This window comes from Nelusetta ayraudi, unplaced genomic scaffold (assembly GCF_046127955.1).
Source record: "Nelusetta ayraudi isolate G7.1 ecotype Tasmania unplaced genomic scaffold, CSIRO-AGI_Nayr_v1 ptg000120l, whole genome shotgun sequence".
NCBI classification, from domain to species: Eukaryota; Metazoa; Chordata; class Actinopteri; order Tetraodontiformes; family Monacanthidae; genus Nelusetta; species Nelusetta ayraudi.
The window spans coordinates 1,706,994-1,730,015 of record NW_027466170.1 but is presented as its reverse complement, the minus strand read 5'-3'; the positions used below and the strand labels follow the sequence as shown (position 1 = coordinate 1,730,015).

Here is a 23,022-nt window from a genome sequence, read left to right as displayed (position 1 = left end):
CTGATGTAAGTCTGCTGGCCTGTGTGTTCTTTAAAGTTGTGATAATGAAACTGTTTTTCAGGTCCATCCATCCATCCATCCATCCATCCATCCATCCATCCATCTTGTGCTCACAGGCCACAGAAAAGTGCCCAACAGCCTAAAATGCTATGTAATGATGTTATTAAGGCGTCATGCTTGGTGTCCTCCACATAGAGAATTAAAAAACAAACAAACAGACTATCTCGTGGTCGCTACAGAGCCGCTGGTTACAGCCTCCCTGCAAAAAAAATATTTTGAAGCAACTACAGTAAAACATTGACTACCCCTACATGTTTAGAGTTGTAGAAAAACAGAAAAAAAGAGAAGCCGATGTTGCATTACTTCAGTCTTCATTTCACTCTTGAGGGCAAAGTCAACCATTTAGAAGAACTTTCCACCGGACCTCTGACGTCTCCCTTGAAGTTCGCATGGTGCGTCACACCTGCGTTGGAGAGTCTGCGCCAAAGAAGAGTTTGTGTTTTGGCCTCAGGCAGTTCTTCTTGGGGGTCTTTGAAGTGTGCTGGCTCAAAACTTTGTGGTCGAGGACTGGCTCATGACTGCTGGTTTGAGTTTGGACTGCTTGCTTTTCTTGATGAGATTACTGCGGGCGTCCTGCCCAGCCAGGAAGTAGAGGATGGGGTCCAGGCAGCTGTTGGCACTGGCCATAGGTCGGGTCACCTTGTAGGCCACGTTGGAGGCCTCCAGCAAGCTGCAGCTGACCTGAAGATCATTCAAACGCGACACAGTGACTGCTCCAAAATCTTACATGCGCATTTACTCCGATGGAGGCTCAGTGCTGTGCTCACCTGGGCTGGGTTGACCTGCTGTAGGTATCTGAACGAGTAGTACAGGCTCCGGGTGAGGTGGAAGGGCAGGAAGCAGAGCATGAAAGTCGCCAGCACGATGATGATCATCTTCACCGACTTCTGCTTGGAGCGGCGGGACGACAGGGTCCCCCTCTCGCCCTCTGCTCCCTCCTGGGAGCTCCAGCCTGGCTCCAGCAGCTTGCGCATCATGAGGCCGTTGCACACCATCACCACCACGAAGGGCACGGCGAACAAGATGACAGACACCACGGAGCTGTACACCAAGAAGTCGTCAAAGAGCTCCGGGCTGGTTGTGTCGTAGCAGTAGCGCTCTGTTTCTCTGTCCCTGGAGGACGATGGAGTAGTATAGTAAAAACAAAAGACCAACAAACTATAATACGCCTTTATATATGTCTGAAACACTGTTGAATCACCTGGTTCTTGAGAAGTAAAGGACAGGCGCCTGGCAGAACAGGACAAAGGCCCACACTGCCACGGACACGAGCTTGGCCCGGCGAGCGTTCAGCCAGTAGAGGGAGCGAACGGGGTAGCAGATGCCGATGAAGCGGTGCAGACTGATGCAGCACAGGAAGAGGATGGAGCCTGTTGGTCAGAAGGACAGTGTGACAGTGAATCAATAGGAAACAGTAGTTTTGAATAGAGTCATATACAGTTTTGGGATAAGGCTACTTGAACATGGTCGCGCCCTGATGGCCTGGTGACATGTTGCAAAAACAAGAAGAAAAAAATAGAACACAACTAGACTGTTGTTCTACTCATGGAAATCAATTATTGATGTAATTTATCAATTTCTACTCATTGCACATATTCTACGGCATACAGTGTTGTTCTATAATGACTTCAATGTCTTATCCTGTGGTTTACTTCCATTACATGATTTTTTTTTTTTTTTTTTAAAGAACCTTTCTCAGCAGAGGTGTACCGTATAAGTTGGCATAGAAGAGGAAGCGTATGATCTTGCAGAGCGGCTCCGAAAAGGGCCAGTCGTTCTCGTCGGCGTAGTAATAGATGAGGAAGGGCAGCGTGAGGATGTAGAGCGTGTCGCACATGGTCAGGTTGAACATGTAGATGGTAGAGGGCTTCCAGCGCTTGGTGCGGAACACGATCACAAACAAGGCCATGGCGTTGAGCGCAAGGCCCACCACAAAGACCAGGGCGTAGCTGACGGGCAGCAGGATGTACTTGAAGTCCTCCTGAAACTTGCAGTAGTACGTGAAGTTTCTGTCACTGGTGGTGTTGTTGTACAGGGCTGCCATGTTGCTCCGGAGAACACCTGAGGAGGAGAGGAAGACAGGGAGGAAGAGTTTGTAGATTTAGTTTTTTGGTTTAGAAATACAGTGTATTGGGACAATTTGAGTAGACTTCATGCACTTGGAACTTGGATCTGAAGAGAAAATCCCCCTCCGCATTCTGTTAGAGTTTGATAATTCTTTAACGTTTCTTCTTTCTTCCAGTAACTTGTGTCGTACAACACACTTGTTCGGTTCACGTGGAATCCTGTTCTTCCTCTCCTATCAGTTCCTTGGTGAAGTGGTTGCGGGCTTCGACCTTGTAAGATGCCTGGGGGCATCTTGCCTGGGGGCCTCTGACATTTGACTTCTAAACTCTCTCCTGTACATCCATCTCGCTAAGCTCCTCTTCAAAGCAATGTTTGGATTTTTTGGGTTGTGCATTTGTGCTTCTTAGCATGGTTGCAACACCTGGACATGAACCTGCCATGCGCGGATTATGTAGAGGTGGTAGATGGGGCAAACTACTGGAGTCTCTCCTAAGAGTCTGCTAAACAATTAAACATTTAATATCGATCATAACGACTGTTGACCATTATGTTTGCAGAAGTGTGTGTGTGTGTGTGTGTGTGTGTGTGCGCGCGTGCGTGCGTGCGTGCGTGCGTGCGTACGTGCATGCTTTTCTAATTGCTGGCCTTGAATGTCTGTACACAGGAGACCTTCCTTATCTAAGTTGATGTACAAAACCAGTTGCACTCTCACTGCCAACTCCAAGCTTCCCAAAACACAGTGGACCTGCCATCTGTACTGCAGTCAAAGCGAGCCAAACCTCCAAGACTTCACCCTCTTCTTACAGTAATTAGGTCTCTGGTAGTGCTCCTCTGCTTCCAGTTTGCTCTGCACGGCCGAGGAAGAGAATAATGGATAACGTATTCCTGAATCCTTGTGTGGTTAAACCGAAATTAAAGTGTGTCTGAGTGGGCGGCGATAGACAAGTGATTGCTGTGTCACAGTACAATCCGCTCCACCGGCAGGACCGGCAGGTTCACTCAATAAAGCACCGTGACATCTCTGACAACATCCATTATTGGATTAGTGAAAAAATCCGTCAGTCACACTCATCCCTTCCCCTTGTGTCCTCCTCCATAGAGACATCTGTGTAGTAGTTGAACAAACACAGGTTCTCACAGACTATGTGGGAATGGAGCGTTTGGAGTTCTCATGCTGCCAGAAAAGCAAAACAACAGCTCTCACTCCGGCTCCGTGCGTGTCGGAATCCTCGTGGCTGCAGCATGGAGACTATGAGTAATAACTTTTTAACCCGAACCAGACTCTTGTTTTGTTCAAGCTGTTCTCCACCTGCTGCCCTCGCTCGCGAGCACACAATGGTATGCCGCTGTTGTTGCCTCTCGACTTTTGGCTCTTTCCCTCACAAATTTGGACTCACGGCTGTGATCCTCAAAACTCTGCAACAAACATGCAAAAGAGACGGCATGCACAACACTCACCTGCCTTGGCTGACTTGGAGTTAAATTACCTAGAGCTGAATTGTTTTTCCCCCCTGTGCTTTCCACACAGCTGCAGGGTAGATTTGAAGGACAGCAGACCTCAGACACAGTATAGCTTTCTCTCCTCCCCACCACAAAAAAAATCTTCTGAACTGCTGTGTGCAAGCTAGACAGAAAGCACCTACAACCCTAAAGTTACACGTAAAATACTTTGCAGAATTTCTTTATAGTAAAAAAACAAGAAACAAAACGACATTCTGTGGCACCGAAACAGCAAGTTTAAGTTCACTTTATCCCCCAAACCTTTAGAAACCTCTAGTTTTCCTACTTACACTGTCTCCTACAGTCTTACCGCTGCTGAGCCTCCTCTGTAATGCATCCCCTGTCACACAGTGTTTCACTTATGGGCCGCTGGCGTACCATGAGGTAGCTAGCGGGGGTTGTTATACATATGAGTGTGGGCCTGTCTGACAAGCTGCAGCTCGTAAACTTCCAAGGCTGTTCACACAGTTGACAATGACAAGGGTGTGACCCTTTGTCATCTTCTGCAGTTAAAATATCCATTAACATTTATTTCTCAAATCAACAAACTTAAAATGAAAGGTATGGAATAAAGACAAAAGCAGATGCTGTATTACACTACCAGGCACCGCATGCAGTTGGGAGGCCTTGTATGATTACTGAAACTAATTTTAACGTTCACAAAACAACTGGAAAAGTGGAGCTCAACTTCAGTTAACATGACTTCAAACATAGAAACCAACTGCTCTCCATGCCTGCAAGTGCATTAAGCCCGCAGGCCTTTCTGCAAAACTACATGCGTGTTGAGGCGACTATAGACTAAAGAATGTTGAGGTGTGAGAGGAGAACTCAGCCTCACTCATTCCTTAATCCTTAAATTGAGGTACTGCAAGCTTCTCCGTGGCATTCCTCACCTTGTTATGATCAGAGAAATGTAGACTGCTCCAAAGGGGAATCATAAACCAGAATCATCCTGGCGGAATCCTAAACAACACATTCCATGATGACTGCTAGTCATTTTCTTCTCTGCTGCTGCTGCTGCTGCTGGCAGACAGCTCCTGGTGAGGCAATGGATGTGTGCTTTTACCAAAAGTGAGGGTTTGAAGATGTGTGTGTTAGCTTCTGCGTCAGAGAAGAGGAGAGGTGAGTTTTTAATGTCTTACCTGCTCCAGAAATTCTGTGTATCAATGATTACACAGCCTTGAGCGTTAACTGTGACCATAGCACGTAGGGGGCGTAAAGTAAAACATTTTTTTGTTGCTCTGAAACTCGCCAACCATATAAAAATATGCGTTAGTTTAGGATTGGTGGCACATTAAGGCCGACTCGAGTGCTTTGATATCAAGTTTTAACCTTGACGTGTCCACTCGTGGGCCAACGGCAGGCAGGACATGCTGTTGACTTACGACATTTAAGTTTGCGTTTATGGTATTAGCATTAACAAACAGACGCTTTCAGGAGTTTGATCTCATGCTTACAAAACTAATGTCCACTCCCGGGCCAATGGCAAGTACATAATGTGTGTGTATAGGTTATTTGACTTATTAGCATTAACAAACAAAACTTTTCAGAAGAGCTTCAATGTGCGTCCAAAGAGTGTTGCCATTTGTGTCATGTACAGGTCTATCTGACCGCATGCTTCTAAAACTACAACAAAAGTCACTGTCACAACCTGGCTCACAACCTGGGAAGCAACAAAAAACCCAGAAGATTGTAAAAGGGTAATCCACATGAAAACGTCTGACTTCCAGTAACTAATTGATTTTATCTAACAGTTCACCAAATGGTTATGAAAATGTGTGTCTAATACTTACATTAAAAACACGAGATTATGATTACTATGTAGCCTGTCTGGAAACAACAGGACATTTATTTGGCATATGTTCCATACAAATGTGGCACCGTTTAAAAGGGAAATAAACACTTTCCAACTGCATACGAGCTATTGCCAAGAAGTATTGACATAACAAAGAAATAACCTACATCTAAAAGTATTTTCCCTCCTCAATATAATTTTGCTACTTAGCCACAAAACAAATTTTTTTAGTGTCTCGATCAATAGTAAAACTGTTTTTTGCTTACCTACAACTAGTCTAGCCATTCCAGCTTTGTGATATGCAAAATTGTTATTTGCATAATTACTTAAACAAGCACTTGAGCCACTAGTTTATAGTGCTACATACAAGTCAGCTGCTTCGCCAGAGGGCATTTTTTTTTTTGTTTTGGCTGTTATTTTTTTAGTTTGAACAAATTACAAACAGCATATTTTTCTGCACTCTGTACCGGTGTTAATAATTGCTGAGAGTACATAATGGGAGGTGGGGTGGAAAGTTACACTGTGAGAGGGATCATTCAGCAAGGCTATGTGATATATGTGTCAATAATTGTCCTATTTTAAAACGTGACTGTAAATATATTTTTATCTCAACATATTTGAAAGAAATACTGTCAACATCCTTTCTAATCATTTTGATGACTAAGTTTCACCAGTATGGAATCAAGAAAAGAGTCATCCGTTGACAAGAGAGCGCCAATGTCAAATTGAATTTTTCTAAATTTATCAAGTGAGAAGCCTTGTTTAATGAATGACATGAATGTATCTTCCTCTTTACATGCATCGATCCACCGTGGAATTAAAAAACAAACAAACAAACAAACAAAAAAAACCCACCATCAATGCCAAACTCTAAAGAGAAAAAAGGGAACATTTTTGATAAGAATTGTTATTCATTTATAATATATATCATGGGATGTAATAAAATTAAATCCGGCTATGGATCCAAAAAGTTGTGCCTTCCTTTCCCACCCCCCCTTTTCACGTTCTATCTTTAAAATACTTGTTTTCGTTGATGATCGATTTTTCCTCAATCGATTGCGGTGCACTGTTGCTAGGCAGGTCCGCTTCACTGTCGCTGGGAGACTTCCCTCCTTGAACGGGCTGAAGCGTAAAAAAAAATTCTGACACTCGTTCCACGCACGGTTTATAGCTACTTCTCTCAGTCCTCGAAATTTATTTTTACTTGGGGTCCTCTAAGTACAAGCGCTGAGCTGCGGTTTTTCCTCTACGTCAAACAGAAACAAGGTCGAACACAGAAAAAGCAGTAGGTGTCAGATCCCCCATGGACGAACAGGATGTTATACAGCTGTTTTTACACACGAGGGCGCCATTTAGCTGGCTAGGTGGAGGGGTTCCCCGTTAATACCCGTCTATCTTTCCCTCCTGCTGCCGCCGCTCTGCTCTCTGCCCTCACAACACGGTTACAGCGCACAGCAGACCCACTCGTAGTGGCAGCAGCAAACAGCCAAGTGTCTCGGTTTTCGGCTCCGCATAAACCGGCCATTCACCATCAACCATGGCCGCCGGAGTAGAAATTTAACTCCAGTCTTTTCCTCCCCGTCGCTCGGAGGGGAGGGATTTCTTGTTCTGGCTGAATTATTAGTCTCACGCCGATTCCCTTTTGGAATTACAATACATCACACCAGGGAAATACCATTCATGTCAATACTCCAAAATGCAGCCGCCGCCGAGGAAGGTGAGTTGTATGTTTTTTTTTCTTCTTCTCTCCCCCCCCCCCCCCCCCACTCCTCCTTCCTACTCCATCTCCAGATAATGCCGTTCAAGTTACTCTGACAGACAAGATAACAATGAAGTAATGTCAGCGTTAGCGGCGGATGTTGCGGTTTTAAAGAGCAAACAAAGCGGCGTTGTGATGCCACTGATGCCGCTGCGAGGGGGGCGGCGGAATTGAAGGGGCAGGAGGGACATTTTTTTTTTTTTGTAATGCGAACCAGCATCAGCTAGCTTTAGCATCGCCACTAACCCAGTGACATTAATATGCATCTGTCCGACCGTTACACGGCGAGCCGTCAAAACGTCACATAGCGTTAGCCGCAGCGCGCTAGGTGTGCTAACGGGAGACGTTCCGGTGAGAAATAAATAAATAAACAATAAATATTCCAAATCACTAAAGTGTGACTGTAAGGCGCCCTTTCAATAACTTCCAGTTTGGTTCAATAACAAGTGAAAGGCACACATTTTATCATTCGTATTTGAATGGGAGCGATAAACACTAATCTGGCAGACATGAACACACTGAATGTCGTTCGAGGTTAGCCTGCCTACATCTCCGCAAGCCTGTATGTTGTCTATTTTATCCCACTGTGGACAACTGTGGCCTTGGAAACGTGAAAAGAGATGACATTTCTCCACGCCGTGGCGATGGTGTCTGAAGGAAGACCTTCAGTCCGCTCAGGGTCACATCATCCCATCCAGGCATCTCCGAGCTGACAAAAGCAAAAAAACAACAACAACAACAACAAAAAAAAACACGCTCTGCCACATCCACCTCGTCTGATAGCAACTCGATTTTGGACCAGAAAATACCACAGTCCGCCCCGCGTCTAGGTAACCCAGTGGGTGTGTGTTCAGATCCGTTGCCCACTGCTCCATCAATGTGTGTGTGTGTGTGTGTGTGTGTGTGTGTGTGTGTGTGTGTGTGTGTGTGTGTGTGTGTGTTGTCCAGACAGAAATAGATGCGAGGGTGCCAATTAGTGAACCTCTGCACAGGTCTCTTTTAATTACCACAGTTCCCCTCAGTGCCACCTTTATGTTGCTCTGGGTTCCACACACACACACACACACACACACACACACACACACACACACACACACTTGCCTGGACATGTCATATCATGTTTTTAAAACACACACACACACACACACACACACACACACACACACACACACACACACTACAAGGTTCTTTTTCGTCATTAAGAAACCTGCTTTTATTGCTTCATGGCGCTGTCATCATTGCAGTTATTGCAGGCATTTTGCAAGGAATATCCGTTGGTCAGGTACCTGCATCATGAAACAGATTTCGCAACGTAGTGCTGTTGTTTCTGACACCCAGCCACAGTCTTTCATCTGCACGTGGCTGTTTGGATCGTTGTCAATGTGTCAGTAGCACAACTGCTCCCATACAGATCAAGATGGTAATTGGTAATCATATTTTTTTTTGAGGTAAATGTATGCTGCGATGCATCAATTTCTGTGTTCAGGACACATCTTGAGATGTTGAATTGATTTTTTTGGTGCATCATATTCTTGCTTTCGATTGGGAAGGCGCAATAAATGAGTTAATTGAATGGCTGTCACAGCAAAAATTCTTCATGTTGCCTCACATAGAAATATGCAGGACATCGGACATCTGTAAATTGACTCCCGTTGCACATCAAGTGGCGCCTAGCGAGAAGAATGAGCAATAAATCCGCCTGCGCTGCTGTGGCTTCTAATGTATCATGCTGTAATTATGCACTGCAATCATAGCAGGAATGAGCAATCATGTGAAATGGGCATTCGTGTGCCGGTTTGTTGTTCTTGACTCATCACTGTAAACGTCATTGATGAACCAATCGTGAAAGTCTGGGCAGATGCAGACTTGTCAGGTTGCTGATGCCAGTGTTTTTGTTTATTTCCTCTTTGCTGTCTTGTCCAGTTGCCTTTGCAACTGTCTACAAATGTATGAAGCCACATTTATGAAACCTTATCTAAAGCCCTTTAATAAGAGTTTGCCAAGACTGTCATTTCCCATCGCAAATAATCTGTATAACTAGCATCCATGTCAAGCACCACTCTTTGCCCTCGTTTAAACTCTGCCTCCTAAAGTGGTAGGAAGGGGGAGAAAATGAGGTCTAAAAGGGGGCGGAGCCAACACCTGGCCGAGGGTGTTTTCGCATCAGCGCTGTATCAGTGATTTCTAGATATGTGTTTGAGCACAGACGCTCAGACAGGTGGAACGAGAGACGGACGTAAAGGATGAAATGTGCTGATGTGACAGGAAGGTTAGGGCGGGGAAACAGTCACAAAGATTGATATTTTGTGCCATGTGTCAGGTGTGTGCTCTTTATTTGTTTCCCCCTTCGTTTTAACACGCGTTTTCATGACTCTCTGTCTTTGACTTCAGTCTATGACTTTCAGTTCCTTCTCACTCACTCGTCTGGTTCGCTCCATCAACAGTTGTCAGATCCCATCGTTCCCTTTTGCTGGCTTCTCCACCCATTCATTCTCCGTCCTTCCCTCAACTGTCTCCCTCAGTCTTTGTCTCTTTATGCCCTTCCCCTTCTTGGCCTCTCTGTCCCCGTGGCTTCTATTAGCGATGGAAGCTGAAATCAGGAGCAGCCACTTCGCCCTGATAATGTAATGAACCTCTCCCTACTTATCTTCAAAGACACAGGATGTGAATTAAAAGCTCTCTGCAGCATTGTGTGTGTGTGTGTGTGTGTGTGTGTGTGTGTGTGTGTGTGTGTGTGTGTGTGTGTGTGTGTGTGTGTGTGTGTGTGTGTGTGTGTGTGTGTGTGTTCCTGCGTGTGTCATGTTGTTGATTGTTTCGTCTGGAACAGACTCATGAACTTGCAGACTTCCCTCCTCTGAATAGCTGCTGGAATTCACCCAGCAATACACAATGACCGTCATAATGTGTCTGTACGCGCTGGTAACCTGTGTGTGTGTGTGTGAATACACATGCGTTTATTGAAGGTTGCACATAATCCAGAAATGACCCCTCCGATAGTTGTCAGCGCCTCTAGCCTGTTCATGAATCCATCCTTTACTTGTTTTGCTTGCACCTCTTGTCAGAAGGTGCTCACAAGCAAACATTCCTGGAAATCAAAACACTGGCACCTCTCCCAGGTTGGTGACAGCACCTCCAGCCAGGTGTTTAATCCTCCCTCTGGGACGGCCTTGTTGTGGACACCTTGTTTTTGTCCTCTGTCAAACAAACGGGAGGTCAAAGACAGCATCAGCTCTAGTCTGAGCGTGTGCAGGAACTGGAAACTGAAAGTTAAATATGCTGCTTTCTAGAGTTTCATTTTTCAATCATTAACTGTGTGAGGCAGCTTCACTTGAGAGCAATAAAGAAACATCTGAAGATTTTTTTTTTTTTTTTGCCATGTGGCTTCTTCCAAAGAAAGATGACCAAACCAACCAACCAAATGAATGGACAGGGATACGTGTCCTCGATGCACATGGAGACTGTCAGCCACTTAAGGCTGCTGAGGGAGCTATTAAAGTGTCTTCACACCTCTCACGGCACAAAGAAATCCTCCTTCAGATGCTTTACAGGTCTCATAAACATGGGAAGAATGTTAGGTGCCAGTGATGAACCAGTGTGTTTTCCCAATGTCTCTCTGAGTTTGACTTTTACTTTCGCTCCCTTTTTTATCTTCGCCGATGACAAAAATCTCTTTTTCTTCCATGTGCTTTATGGAGCTATTAAATGTCTTGGGTGCTTTTTTTTTGTTTTTTTTTTGTTTTTTTTTAATTCTTTATGTTTAAGTAATTCCAAACTATTCCCAGAGACTCAGAGCAGCACTGTGCAGTTGAAGACCAATGCAACTTGTGTCACCTGTCTGGCAAAAATTCAAAATATTCATTCAGTAGCATTGTCTGAGGTATTTGCTGGATGAATCAAGGCATTCACTGATATCACCTTGGCTTACTATAACTTTTTTTAAAAGCCGCAGCATCCCAGTGGCCGCGAGTGCCGGAAAAGCTGGGACGGGAAAATGGATTTTTCATAGAGACGACGCGCGTTGCTGGTTTGTTGATTTCATGCAACATTAATCTAACGAGGGCTTAGCGATGTGGCCACAGATGCTAAAAACCATCATTAATAATGAAAGTGTGTGGCTGTCAGGCAGGTGAAGGAGACTGCTGAACTTTCAAACAGTTTGAAACGGGTACCGCGGCGAAGCGACAATTCTTCAATCATCCCACCGACCCGTTTGCTCCGCTCACCCGTTTCACCGTCTTTGTCTCCTCCAGGTCAAAGTGACGCAGGAGCTAAAGAACACGCACGCGGAGCAGCTGACCAGATTGCACTTTAAGCACCAGTGCGAGTGCGACTTGCTGGAAGACATGAGGTACGAAACACATCTGCATGACGTGCACACAGAAAATGGGGAGTGGGGGGGGCGGAGCGGAGCGGAGGAATGCAGGCGCTGACTTCCAGATGATTTGAAAAAGTGCTGATCTCTGCTGGACTGCGATGTGCTCGGCACGCAAATATGGACTCTGTCGTGCACAAAGTCAAGAGTTTGAGTGCGGTATAGTAGTGGCATCAAGGAGAAAAAACATCAACGCTCAGTGAAGTCTTGTTTTATACCACTTTTTCATTTTCTTTTTCTGTCTTTGTTTGACTTCTTGCAGTGGAAATGCTCTTCTTTGATAAACCTTTCTTCTGTCTTGAGGGAAAGTTTTCCTGTGAATTCCATTTTTGTCTGCCAATTCCATGATTCTGTGATTGTGAAATGGTGTAGAAAAAAAAGGAGCATTGTCACCATCCAGTCAGGATGCAGGGTAGGAGGTTGGGGGGGGGATGATGAAGGAACAACCGCTCTCCTCCTCCCTGCTCGTCTCCATTCCCTTTCATTTCTGTCATCATTTCCTCCGCTCTCTTGTTCCCGTGCATTGCCGTCTCCTCGGCTCAGACGGCCTCCTTGTCAATTCCCATTTTGCCCTCTCGCTCGTTTTAGCTCAGCTCTGTTGACTCATGATGTGCTCAGTCTGGCAGTCTTCCCTTTGGGTTTTGGCGATGGGAGGGAAACCCTGGTTTCCTTCGCAGGCCCTCGTTTTCCGTGTTGACTGAGCTTTGATTATTCATGACGGCAAACTGCATCGCGCTGCCTTCCGCCTTCGCCATCGCTCATCATCTCCTCCTTGATGATTTTCCCTCTTGTTCCTTTTCTCTTTCGCCCGCTCGCACCCCCGGGGCTGCTTCCCCAGCTGTGTGGGAAGAGATTTGTAGCTGCTGCTTTTTTTTTTAGAGAATGAAGATTAGCCTGGTGGAAGAGACAGGGAGGGCTGCTTTAGCTAGTTCTGTCAAACGGCGAGGGATCGACCTGAAGGTCCCCAAAAGTGACAGAAGTCTCAGGTGGATGTTGAGTTCAGTTGGATGGAAATCTAGAAGGGTGTGAAGATTCTCTTTGCAGTTTTGGACCGAACGTTGCCAAAAGTCTAAAGTTTGGACACTCTATGAATTTAATGTATTTTCTTTCATTCTCATGACAATTGACATTGCAGTTCCTGACTGAAGGGAACAAAACTATGTATGAATGCACATGGAATTATGTAGGAAACAATAAAAGTGTAAAATAACTCAAAACTATTTTTTATATTTCAATTCTTCACCTTTCATAAAAAGCATATTTTGAGTTATTTAACGTTTTTTTTCTTTGCTGCATAATTACATATGTCTTGCTCACATATTTGATCTCTTCAGTATCTATCTGCAGTGTAGAAAGTTGTAAAAAAAAAAAAAAAAAGAAATTGCAAGAGAGAAGGTGTATCCAAACCTTTGACTGGTAGTGTATTTGTTCACCAGAGCTCTGCAGCAACCAGCAGCTGCTGTTTTAACTTACCCCTGACCACGAGCTCTCGGCGATGATGCTCGCAGACTCGCAGCCAGTGCAGCAGCTGCAGCGCGGCTGGCGAACAACCATAGGACGTTTATTGTAACGCTAATTGACGTACAATGCTCCCGTAAGAGCGCGCAGATGGTCGATGGCGGCTGAAACTTCAGCTCTCCTGCTAGATGCTCTCAGACGCTTTATAAGTAGCCGAACCTTACCGGAAAAAGGGAAGTGTGTCCACATAAAAACAACCACACACACACACACACACACACACACACACACACACACACACACACACACACACACACTCTCAGCTGACAGACACACCCTCTCACACACACACACACAAAAAAAAAAAGCTTACAGAAGACTTTAACTTCTAAATCCCCCAAATCTGCTCTTGGGTTATTTACCCTAATTAATCCACAGGCTGGCTTTAATTACACTCACACACACAAACACAATCCTCGGGCTGCTCTGCGTTTGGCCCGTTTGTCTCTTAATTGTGGAAGAAGAAAGACAGAGAGCCAGTGACCAATGTGGTGCCTTTAATCCTGCGTGTGTGTTTGTTCCCATTGGACTGGCCGGAGGAGAGAGGATAAGAGGCAGAAAGAGAGAGATGGAGTCCAGAAGTCAACTTTGTGCCCTCAATCCAGCTAAATCCCTCATACCCTTATTTGAGTCTCAGCAGCACACACACACACACACACACACACACACACACACACACACACACACACACACACCATGCACTAATGATATAGAATGGGTCCGTATTTCACCCATTTGACAACATCATGGCAGCTTTCATGAGTTCTTTCAGTTTTTTTGTTGATTTTTTTTTTTCTGTGGAACTGCCAAGCCAAACAAAATCCACAAGGGGCCTTTAGTGTCACGTTGATGAGGAGCTTTTTTTGTGTGGGGTGTCCTGCTCTGTTCAGAATCTGTTGCTCCAGGACCGTCCAGGCCAACCCCTGCATCCAATACCAGTGAATCCACACTAATGAACGATAGAGGAACGCATTTTGTAGGCGGCCACCCGAGGTCCAAAATTAACTTCTGACTCATGACTCAATGCGTGTAAACATTCCCAGTGTAAGTTTGTGTGTGCCAGCCCTGTTCCCGTGGAGCTCAGCAATGCAGACGGCAACACAAGCAGTGAAAAGAAGCTGCAGCTTCACCAAAATGAAAAATTACAAAAGAAAAAAGTATTTGTCTACCATGTGCATGGAAAACTCTGATAAACCGACAGTCTGCCTGGATTTACTGAGCATCAAATATCAGTTAAGGTCCCTGCAGCTGCTTCTGCCAATTCCTGGCCCACTGCTTGAAATGGCTGATGTTTTTTTTCTCTTTTCATGATTTATACCAAAACATTGCATATCTTACTGTTTTTTTAGCTTTGTCCGTTTCTGTTCTAGTGGACTAAACTGATGGAGCACTGGACACGCAGATGGAATTGAATATTGTTGAAATACATTGTTTGTTTGGTGGAAATTAAACTTCTGGATACTGTCATTGTGTGACATCAAGGGGCCCTGCTCAGATTTTGGAATCTCCCCCCAGATGTCTGTGCAAAGCGTTAAAAATCAGAGTCAAATTTATTGCCCAAACCTGGAAATTATCAGCAGATATCATTAAATTCTAATGAGTCCCCACGCAGGGGAGCGAGGTGAGCCACTTTGTTTCCAATCCCCCCGAAAAACGATAAAAGTCCACATTCATTTGCTTAACTGCGCGCCCTCGAGTTTAGTAACCAGAGCGACTGAAACTCAAAAGACGAATCTTGAAAAGCGCCCAAATTAAAATCCTCAGTAATTAAATGGCCTCCGTATTTTGGGTGAATGGCTCCGCAGACGTCCTCCTCTGTTATTGCAAATCATGGAATTGCAGGTAAACCTACACCCAGGGAATATGATGAGAGATGAGCTCCTCACTGTTCCTTTATCTGAAAGGTTGATTCATGGCCCGTCTTACTTGTTTGTCCATATGCAAAGAGTTGAATTTGTTTTAAGATGATTTGACTTTGTTTTGACCCCTTGTCAAGTTGAAGATAAGATAAGATGATCCTTTATTTGTCCCACAGTGGGGAAATTTCCAGCATTGCAACAGCAAAGTGGACCCACACATTATAAACACTGCAAACAAGTAATATCAAAAGTATACGTGAACCCTTAAATAACAAAAGAGAATAGAAATATAAGCAATTAAAAAAATGAAATGTAAATTTTGAACATATGAACAATTTAAAGTGTCTGTGCAGAGTGTGTGGCTACTGGGGGCACTGCTAGTTGTAGAGTCTGACGGCTGCAGGAAGCAACCTACGATAGCGTTCCCCTAAACACTTCCGGTGAAGCAGTCTGTCGCTGAAGGAGCTCTGCAGTGTAGTTGGGATCGAAGACTGGCCGACTGAACACAGCGCTCATGCAGCAGGTGCCCCCACGGCGCTGTGGCTTAGTTGGTTAAAGCGCCTGTCTAGTAAACAGGAGATCCTGGGTTCGAATCCCAGCAGTGCCTTTTTGTGTATCAGGTTTTTATTTGGAATGTTTCCGATCCCACAGGGAACTGACAACAACAAAAGCGTTTGTTGTTGTGCAACACATTTATGACTTGTTTTAAAATGGTCTTCTGTTAAAATATATTACTCTGCTCCCTACCCTCCCAAAACAGTCCAGTTGAAATATTGCTGCTCAAGACTTATTCCGTTCGTCCCAAGACTGCGGCTCTTCTGTAATTTGTTGATATAAAGCTGATCAAACAGGGCCATATTTATCTTGGTTGTACTTAAAACTTTAGCATTGCCTTATCACAATGAATCATACGGCTGCAATACACATGAAAACATGAAAAATGCAAGACTTGATTAAATGTTTCATCTTGTGGCAAATTAGACAGCCGACAAAAGGGCTAAACCCCCTCTCCTCCCTCCCCCTTCGCCCCCTCGCTCTGTCCCTGACTCATGCTGCTTATCCTGTTGTCACTAATCTCCGGCCCCGTCCTGTAAAATATTGATCTCAGCTGTTTTCCCACGTTCACTCTTTCTCCTCCCACAGCCCGCACACGCTCGCTCACATGCACGCTTATTCACATAACTGTGTTTCCCCTGCTGGATTCACCCTTGAGTCACCCTTGAGTCACCTTTTTCTTTAAATGCACCAGGACTTTTTCTTTGACTCATGTTGAAGAGATGCCAGGTAGGGCTGAAAAGGATGGGGAAGGGTAGAGAGGAAAGAGATAAGTGTGGTTGAGAGAGACATGAATAAGGTGGAAAAGGAAACGTAAGGAGACACGTCGTACGCACAATAATCAAAAAGGCACTGCTGGGATTCGAACCCAGGATCTCCTGTTTACTAGACAGGCGCTTTAACCAACTAAGCCACAGCGCCCTCTGTGAATGAGAAAATCTTGGTCGCTGCAGCAGCTCTAATATCATCGTTGACACGCATTAAGTTAACTGAAAGTGTGCCCTCAAGTTACCCGGTAGATGATGATGCCTGTTTGTGTTTGTAGAGTTTCTTCTTCGAGATCGCTGTTTCCTTAGTATCTCTATTAAAACTAAAACAGTTGCCCCGTGTGAGGCTCGAACTCACGACCTTCAGATTATGAGACTGACGCGCTGCCTACTGCGCCAACGAGGCTCATGTCAATCATCCCGTTCCCCCTCATGGTGGATTATGCCGGTATTGTCTGTGAATGCGTCATTGGAGTTTTGAGTCGTCGGCGCCTGTGGAAGAAAAGCTTGTTGCTTTTGCTGCCTGAATGAAAACCTGCAGAGCTGACACAGAGGGTCTCACTGATGACGACTTGTTGAGCGTCTTCAGACTGTCTGTTATTTGACTGCACGGCGCTGTGGCTTAGTTGGTTAAAGCGCCTGTCTAGTAAACAGGAGATCCTGGGTTCGAATCCCAGCAGTGCCTTTTCTGAACCATTTTCCTGTCTGATCTAGTTTAAAAAGGCAGAATGAACCACATATGAAAGATCACACCTGGAATGTCTAACCCTATACAGTGGGAAACAGTGTGTAAAAACTAACTGTGTTTAAGTTGTGATGTTTTTGTGTCCAGATTATTATCAAATGTTTTTTTACTAGTAGGAGTTACTAATTAACTGGTGTAATCTGGAACCAGTTATAGCAATATACATATCAGTAGAGTTCCATGGCTATTGTTGGAGCAATCTGGGGCAAGAAATTGTGTTTTTTGTAGCTTTTTCCCCCTTGTTACATTAAAACTAAAACTTTGCCCCGTGTGAGGCTCGAACTCACGACCTTCAGATTATGAGACTGACGCGCTGCCTACTGCGCCAACGAGGCCTGCAGGGTCGCAGCTTTCTCTTCAGGCTGTGACTGACAATCACTTTCTCTTCTAACTTTCCACTAAAATGTGGTGTTCTAATGTGCATACCTCTGCAAGTCAGTAGCTCACAGTGCATTCCGCTCTTTAGCATTCCCTTTTCACTTTTTCATTCTGAAATTGAACAGTTATTCTTGCCATCTGAAAGTCACTTTAAGTCGTGCTCGGTGAAGTCATTTTCAGCAGGCTTGTCACTTGGTTCAGTTCACAACGTACCAGTCCCATTATCTGCTTGTGCAATCATATATCTAATCGTATGTTTTCCATTCTGAACATTCCTCGGCTGTGATGTGAGCTTCCTCTGTCTCTGCTGCCAGGAAGTCGTCCATGGGGAAAACTCTTTTCAAGTGCAATAAATTACAAATCGTTTCACTGGAAGTTTTCTTCAACGTGCAGAAAATATTAGTTGCAATAATAAGATTTGTGTATTGTTGTTTTTTTTTTTTAAATGCCTTTATTTGGGCATTATAAATCCACTTAAACAAATCTGTCTCTTTCCCTTTTTCTGTAGGAGCTACAGTATGAAGAAGGGGCAGCTGGAGAGGGATTATGCACAGGTAAGTCTGGCTGGAAATTATTAGGTTGTTGGCTGAAAGTTTGCACATTTGTGTTGATGTGCAGCTGCTCTTCTCCCTTTGAAGCCAGCGGATGTCCAACTGTCATTGCTTTCAATTCACAGAATGGAGCACTGCAGCAGGCGTGTTTTGCTTGTTTGGTCAAACTGCCCTGCAAACTGGCAAACTAAATAACATTAGGGAAAGGCAATGTCCTACAACACAGCTACTGAAAATTACCAGTCTGCTTTTTTTCCTTATTGCAATTATTAAAAGGTCAACGTGTGCGACAAACCTGAAAATATTTGTGAGGAGCTGCGTTGTGTGTGTTGTGACAGGCAGATGAAACAGCCAAGTGGAATCCAGAAACTGAATGTGGGCCTTTTATAATCTGGTTTGTAAATTGGTTGGATAAAGTGAATGTCTAGTATAATCTTTGAAGTGATCAGAATGTGGGTAACAAGACGCGTTGTCCCCCCCCTTTTTTTTGTGTGTGTGAGAGACAAAAAAACTGCCCCGTGTGAGGCTCGAACTCACGACCTTCAGATTATGAGACTGACGCGCTGCCTACTGCGCCAACGAGGCCTGTGGAAGATCGAATGTCGTCCCCCCCCCCCCCCCCCCCCCCCCAACCAAGGGGAGGGTGGGAGTGGGACGATGGGGAATGTGGTCAAAAATAAACAATTTACTTTCATTTTACTTCACTGTGGCGCCAGTTAGAGGTGGACGATATGTATCGCCAATGAAGTGTTGACGGTGAGCAATTTTACGTAATCGAGTGTTCATTCCGTTTCGTAAGAAGAAAACAGACGGACGCTGCATAAACGGTAAAGGAGAGGCTCATCACCGAAGTCCTCGTGGGCCGAATTCGCACACCAGCAGCCAATTAGCGGGCTGGGTTCGGTCTCTTGGCGACTCAGAAGCGACCCGAAAACACAGCGTCGTCTCACGTGGGGGGACATTTTTCGGTGATTTGATTTGATAACGAGACGTGGGTCCAGTAGTCCACATCGGTAGCCTGGAAAGTGGGTTCGGTTTTTGACAAGACTGACGTCGGTCAAAAGAACGTTAAATGCAAGCTACGCCGGGGAGGGAAAAAAAATGGCTGCCGTGAAGAGCAGTTCAACGAGAAAACGGTTCCGTCGCCACTTGCGGACGAACCACACCAAAGAGTAATAACAATGGGGAGGAGTGTGAAAACCTTTGCGACTCCACTAGCACGACGAGAAAAGATGAGTAAAGTCTGCACAGCGCACTCTCGCCGAGTCATTCAGCAAATACGCACCGTGTTTCAAACAAGTACGTCGCAAACCAAACTGCTGTAGAACTAAAATTACTTTAAGTATATCGTTATCTATCTAATATATACAAATATTTTAATAATACATTTTTCCCAGCTTTTTTTTTTTTTTTCTGGTGAATGTTACCAGTGTTAGGATTCTGTTGTCAGTCACTGCTTTGCTGACGTAGTGTCTACTAGTAGAAGCCAATAAGAAATTAAGACATGTGTGTTAATAGAAAAAACAAAACAAGACAATAACTGAAGTTTATTGTTGAAGCCCCATCAGAAACCCATTACATTCCACACACTCAAAGCACACGTGTTGTTTCTCTGTTGTAATTCCCTCCTGTTGCTCCTCGAAAGACTGTTAGACATTACCCTTGCAACGCTTCACAACAAATTAATACACACACGCACACGCCAAAAAAAAAAAAAAAAATTCCAATCTACGCACTTGTCGACACAAATGGTAAATATTTTGCAGCCCTGAAAAAAAAACAGAGTCCTTCCTTTGGCCAGCGTGTCCGCTGCTAGACACTCATTATTCCACCTCTCCCTCTCCCACTACTGGTCGCTCCATCATTCTCTCACTATTGTCCTTCAGTGCTGACTTGTTCACCTTAGAAATAGAGGTTGCCTAGCAACAGCCCTCCCCTACTCAGTCGGACAATGGATTCCCCATCTAATTGAAGTATGAATTGAAGGCATGTGGGGGTATGGCGTCGCTCGTGTATGGAAGAGTGTGAGGCCAGCGGCTCATTTTAAATGTCTAATTATTATCAAACGCTTTTTGTTTTCTGGATGACAATTGGACTTTGTTGTTGCAGCGCTGCTCTCATCGCTTACACTGCGCTCCGTTTCCCCGACCTGTGGCAGTTTCTTGGGGGGAATTCCATTCACTCATCAGTTACTGGTTGGCATTATTGACACAATTACAACTAATCAGCGGGTGGGAAGTTGGAAAACAATACAAACACACACACACACACCCGCACACACTGTATGTGTGAAAGCTACATTAGTGTAGACGAATCAACAGGGAGGCAGGTGAAGTGTTAACGTTTGCTTCCTCACTGTGTCAGTGCAGATGTTTAGGAGAAAACTGACTGTCAATCAAAAGAACCCGGGTGTGTGTGTATGTGTGCGTGTGTGCGTGTGTGCATGTATGCGTGTGCGCGTTAGCTTGTTCAGTAGCATGTCCCCCTCCCTCTAGCAGCATTGCTGGCATAGTTTGAGGCTGGGGTCACTCTGCACTGCATTGCCCAAAAAGGCCAGCCGGCTCCGGCCGTGTGTGTTGCTAACCTTGAGCACACTGCCGTACACTGTTCACTGCATGTCACTCAGCCTCCACATTACGAGCGTGCGTCAAGGCTCGACAGTAGACAAATTTAGATGTCTGAAGCGAAGTCCATTTGTTAGACTTAAACAAGCAGCTACACATGCAGGGAAATATTGTAGTTAATATGCAATTTCCTCATTCCCCCCCCCCCCTCAGACAGTAAATGTTCACGGAAAAATCCCCGACAATCCACTTCATTCAATTCCCTGTCATGCAGTCAATGTGGCTTTATGTCGCTGCTATATTTAAAAGGTTGTTTTCCACTCACTGTCACATAAACAGTGGCACTTACTGTAACACATATAATATGGCTGCCCAAGTGAGCCACAGCTCTCATTAACTAAATGCAAACATCGCAGTGACGTCCAGACAGCAGCCAGACTACATGGAGATCTTTGCACGACTTGGGTGCAGAGGGAGCGAGGGAAAGGAAAAATCAAGGGTATTGATCGGGGAGGGGAGTTGAGAAAGTGAGGCGCATGTAAAGAAAAAACCCACAGAAACAGCCGAAGGAGTCAGAGGCGAGGACAGAGCTGCTCAAAGCAGGAGAAAACAAGGCGGCCGAGAAGGACGGTAACCCGGAGTCGCAGGGTTGTTTGGCAGAGGCGGCGGCAGAGAGAGAGAAGTGATGAATGTTTGGTGAGAAGAGAAAATGGAGGGATGAATGAATAATAAATGAAGACTCTGGGCGGACTTGTTTGGATGTAATCAGTGGCGGCCGCTGTTGTTTTGGCCTGTCTGGAAGACTCTGGGTGTGAAACACCAGAAAACACGGTTCACCAGCCTTGAACATGTACGCTACCAATGATAAGTCATCAGCTGTCTGGTCCCAAAAAAACAAATCCCCCCCCAACAATTATGTCATTCTGACCAGTAATTGTACCATCTCCAGTGGGCTGCAATTTATGAGAACGCATGTGTGAACTCACAGTCACTTTAAACAACTCACAGACACTCGCCATGACCAAAGTTATGTGCAAAAATACTTTCTGCCTACTAATCAACATACTGGAAGCATAACACACACACACACACACACACACACACACACACACACACACACACACACACACTAGTGTATGCTGGCACCGCTGCACTCACTGGTCTCGGGATATCCTGCTGTCTGGGTGCCTTTTTGTCACTTGGATCGCAAAAACAGGATGTGTGTGTGCGTGTGTGCGTGCGTGCGTGCGTGCGTGCGTGCGTGCGTGCGTGCGTGCGCTTAGACATGTGTTTGCATGCGTGTCTGTTTGCTTCGCTTGACCCGCATGTCTCGGAGCAAGCGGCTCTTTCTCACCCCGACCACACAGGATGGTGGGGGAGGTGGGGAGGGGTGGGGGTGGGCGGAGGTTGCCATGACGACAGGCTGTTCAGGTGGCTGTCAGGTGATGACAGCCGAGTGAAGAAGATGGAGGGATGATGGTTTGCATATTCAGCAGGGGGGAATATTGAGGAATCGGTGCCGCCGGGCTGAGCTCGCAGGCCAGACTCGATGTTGGTTTAAACTTGCCGTCACTCGAAGGAAGGAAATTGTATTTTCACAATAGTTTTGTTTTGAAATTTATTTCGCAATCATCACGTTCAGAAATCCTCCCGCATCTGCCGGCAGCACTGCGGTGACACCGTCGCAACTCGGCCGCCTTGTTTGCCTCTCGCCGTTCAGTCTTTGCCAAGTGCGGCCGTCTTTGCTGGGATGACAGGTTGTCACCAAGTACTCGGCTAAGAGGCTTTAAGTTGTCTGCACTATACGGCAAAAAAAAAAAAGCAGGGTAGGTAATGGAGGCGATGGCTGTCCTGTCAGAACGGATCAGGGCCGTATGGAGACGTGTCACGGTAGCTGGCGAGGACGAGATCTCCTCCTACTACATGGCTTTTCTCCACAAATATTGTCGCACTGTCGTCGGTTAAATTGTGCGTGACCTTGGTGAATTTGTGTCGTCTGTCCACACTAAGCTTGGCTGGGGGACAAAAAAAAAGCTCAAATGAGGTTTACAAAAGATTGAAGCAAAATTCCTTTCAGCTTCTGCATTATAAATAATTACAATAATTGAAAGAACTTCATGCATACCAGTGCTATTTTTAACAGTCTTGTCCACATGTGATTGCTTATGCGAGCTTGCACATCGTGATGTCATGCATGCCAGACCCATTGGAGACTATTTAACCTCTAAGGCCGGCATGGGCAAACTCAATAAAGAGCTAAATACTGTGGGGTTTTAAAAGACACTGATTTTGTTGCAACTTTGCTTTGGTTAATTTTCAATTGACATTAAAGCAACATGTTTTCTACATATCCCATGATAGATTGTTTCCTCCTATGAGGTGGCTCACCAAAACACTCCATCCACCTGCTGCTGCTTCGGCCCCTCTGGCACATTTTACAACCCATTGTGGCCCCACCAGTGAAAAAGTTGGCCCACCCAGTTCTAGGTGATCCAGGGGTGGATCTAGGTGGCTCTGTGGTGGTTCTAGGGT

At 45.2% G+C, this 23,022-nt stretch overlaps 2 protein-coding genes and 6 non-coding genes across 14 annotated transcripts in view; 3 read left to right on the top strand and 5 right to left on the bottom strand.

Moving 5' to 3' along the window:
* Positions 1 to 95: 95 nt before the first annotated feature.
* On the bottom strand, positions 96 to 4,721 carry p2ry2.1 (purinergic receptor P2Y2, tandem duplicate 1). Of its 3 annotated transcripts, none has more exons than XM_076049907.1 (5): positions 4,521 to 4,721; positions 1,771 to 2,121; positions 1,262 to 1,430; positions 828 to 1,173; positions 96 to 741 (listed from the first exon to the last, which is right to left on the bottom strand). In XM_076049907.1, the coding sequence occupies exons 2-5, from the start codon at positions 2,102 to 2,104 to the stop codon at positions 547 to 549; spliced, it is 1,044 nt and encodes a 347-aa protein (XP_075906022.1). In that variant the 5' UTR covers positions 2,105 to 2,121; positions 4,521 to 4,721; the 3' UTR covers positions 96 to 546. The 3 variants fall into 3 exon arrangements, with proteins under 3 accessions (XP_075906022.1, XP_075906023.1, XP_075906024.1); XM_076049908.1 differs by lacking the exon at positions 4,521 to 4,721 and adding an exon at positions 3,918 to 4,065; XM_076049909.1 differs by lacking the exon at positions 4,521 to 4,721 and adding an exon at positions 3,586 to 3,866.
* Positions 4,722 to 6,839: 2,118 nt separating this feature from the next.
* fchsd2 (FCH and double SH3 domains 2) overlaps positions 6,840 to 23,022 on the top strand; it is a 40,654-nt gene continuing 24,471 nt past the window's right edge. For 3 of the 5 annotated variants that reach the window (XM_076049922.1, XM_076049920.1, XM_076049919.1), the window contains exons 1-3: positions 6,840 to 7,139; positions 11,432 to 11,529; positions 17,884 to 17,929. In XM_076049922.1, coding sequence (XP_075906037.1) covers positions 7,119 to 7,139; positions 11,432 to 11,529; positions 17,884 to 17,929 — 165 coding nt within the window. In that variant the 5' untranslated portion in view covers positions 6,840 to 7,118. The remainder of the gene's footprint in view (positions 7,140 to 11,431; positions 11,530 to 17,883; positions 17,930 to 23,022) is intronic. The other 2 variants (XM_076049921.1, XM_076049923.1) reach the window with 2 other exon arrangements.
* On the top strand, positions 15,464 to 15,537 carry trnat-agu (transfer RNA threonine (anticodon AGU)). Its single transcript has one exon. It is a non-coding gene; the product is annotated as a tRNA-Thr (tRNA).
* trnat-agu (transfer RNA threonine (anticodon AGU)) lies at positions 16,333 to 16,406 on the bottom strand. The gene has a single exon. It is a non-coding gene; the product is annotated as a tRNA-Thr (tRNA).
* On the bottom strand, positions 16,586 to 16,658 carry trnam-cau (transfer RNA methionine (anticodon CAU)). The gene has a single exon. It is a non-coding gene; the product is annotated as a tRNA-Met (tRNA).
* trnat-agu (transfer RNA threonine (anticodon AGU)) lies at positions 16,864 to 16,937 on the top strand. Its single transcript has one exon. It is a non-coding gene; the product is annotated as a tRNA-Thr (tRNA).
* trnam-cau (transfer RNA methionine (anticodon CAU)) lies at positions 17,260 to 17,332 on the bottom strand. Its single transcript has one exon. It is a non-coding gene; the product is annotated as a tRNA-Met (tRNA).
* On the bottom strand, positions 18,439 to 18,511 carry trnam-cau (transfer RNA methionine (anticodon CAU)). The gene has a single exon. It is a non-coding gene; the product is annotated as a tRNA-Met (tRNA).

Coding starts and splice junctions, on each gene's coding strand:
- p2ry2.1 (XM_076049907.1), bottom strand. CDS start 2,104: ATGGCAGCCCTGTACAACAACACCACCAGTGACAGAAACTTCACGTAC. Junction 1,174..1,261: donor CTTTACTTCTCAAGAACCAG/GTGATTCAACAG, acceptor ATCGTCCTCCAG/GGACAGAGAAACAGAGCGCT. Junction 742..827: donor AGCAGGTCAACCCAGCCCAG/GTGAGCACAGCA, acceptor AATGATCTTCAG/GTCAGCTGCAGCTTGCTGGA.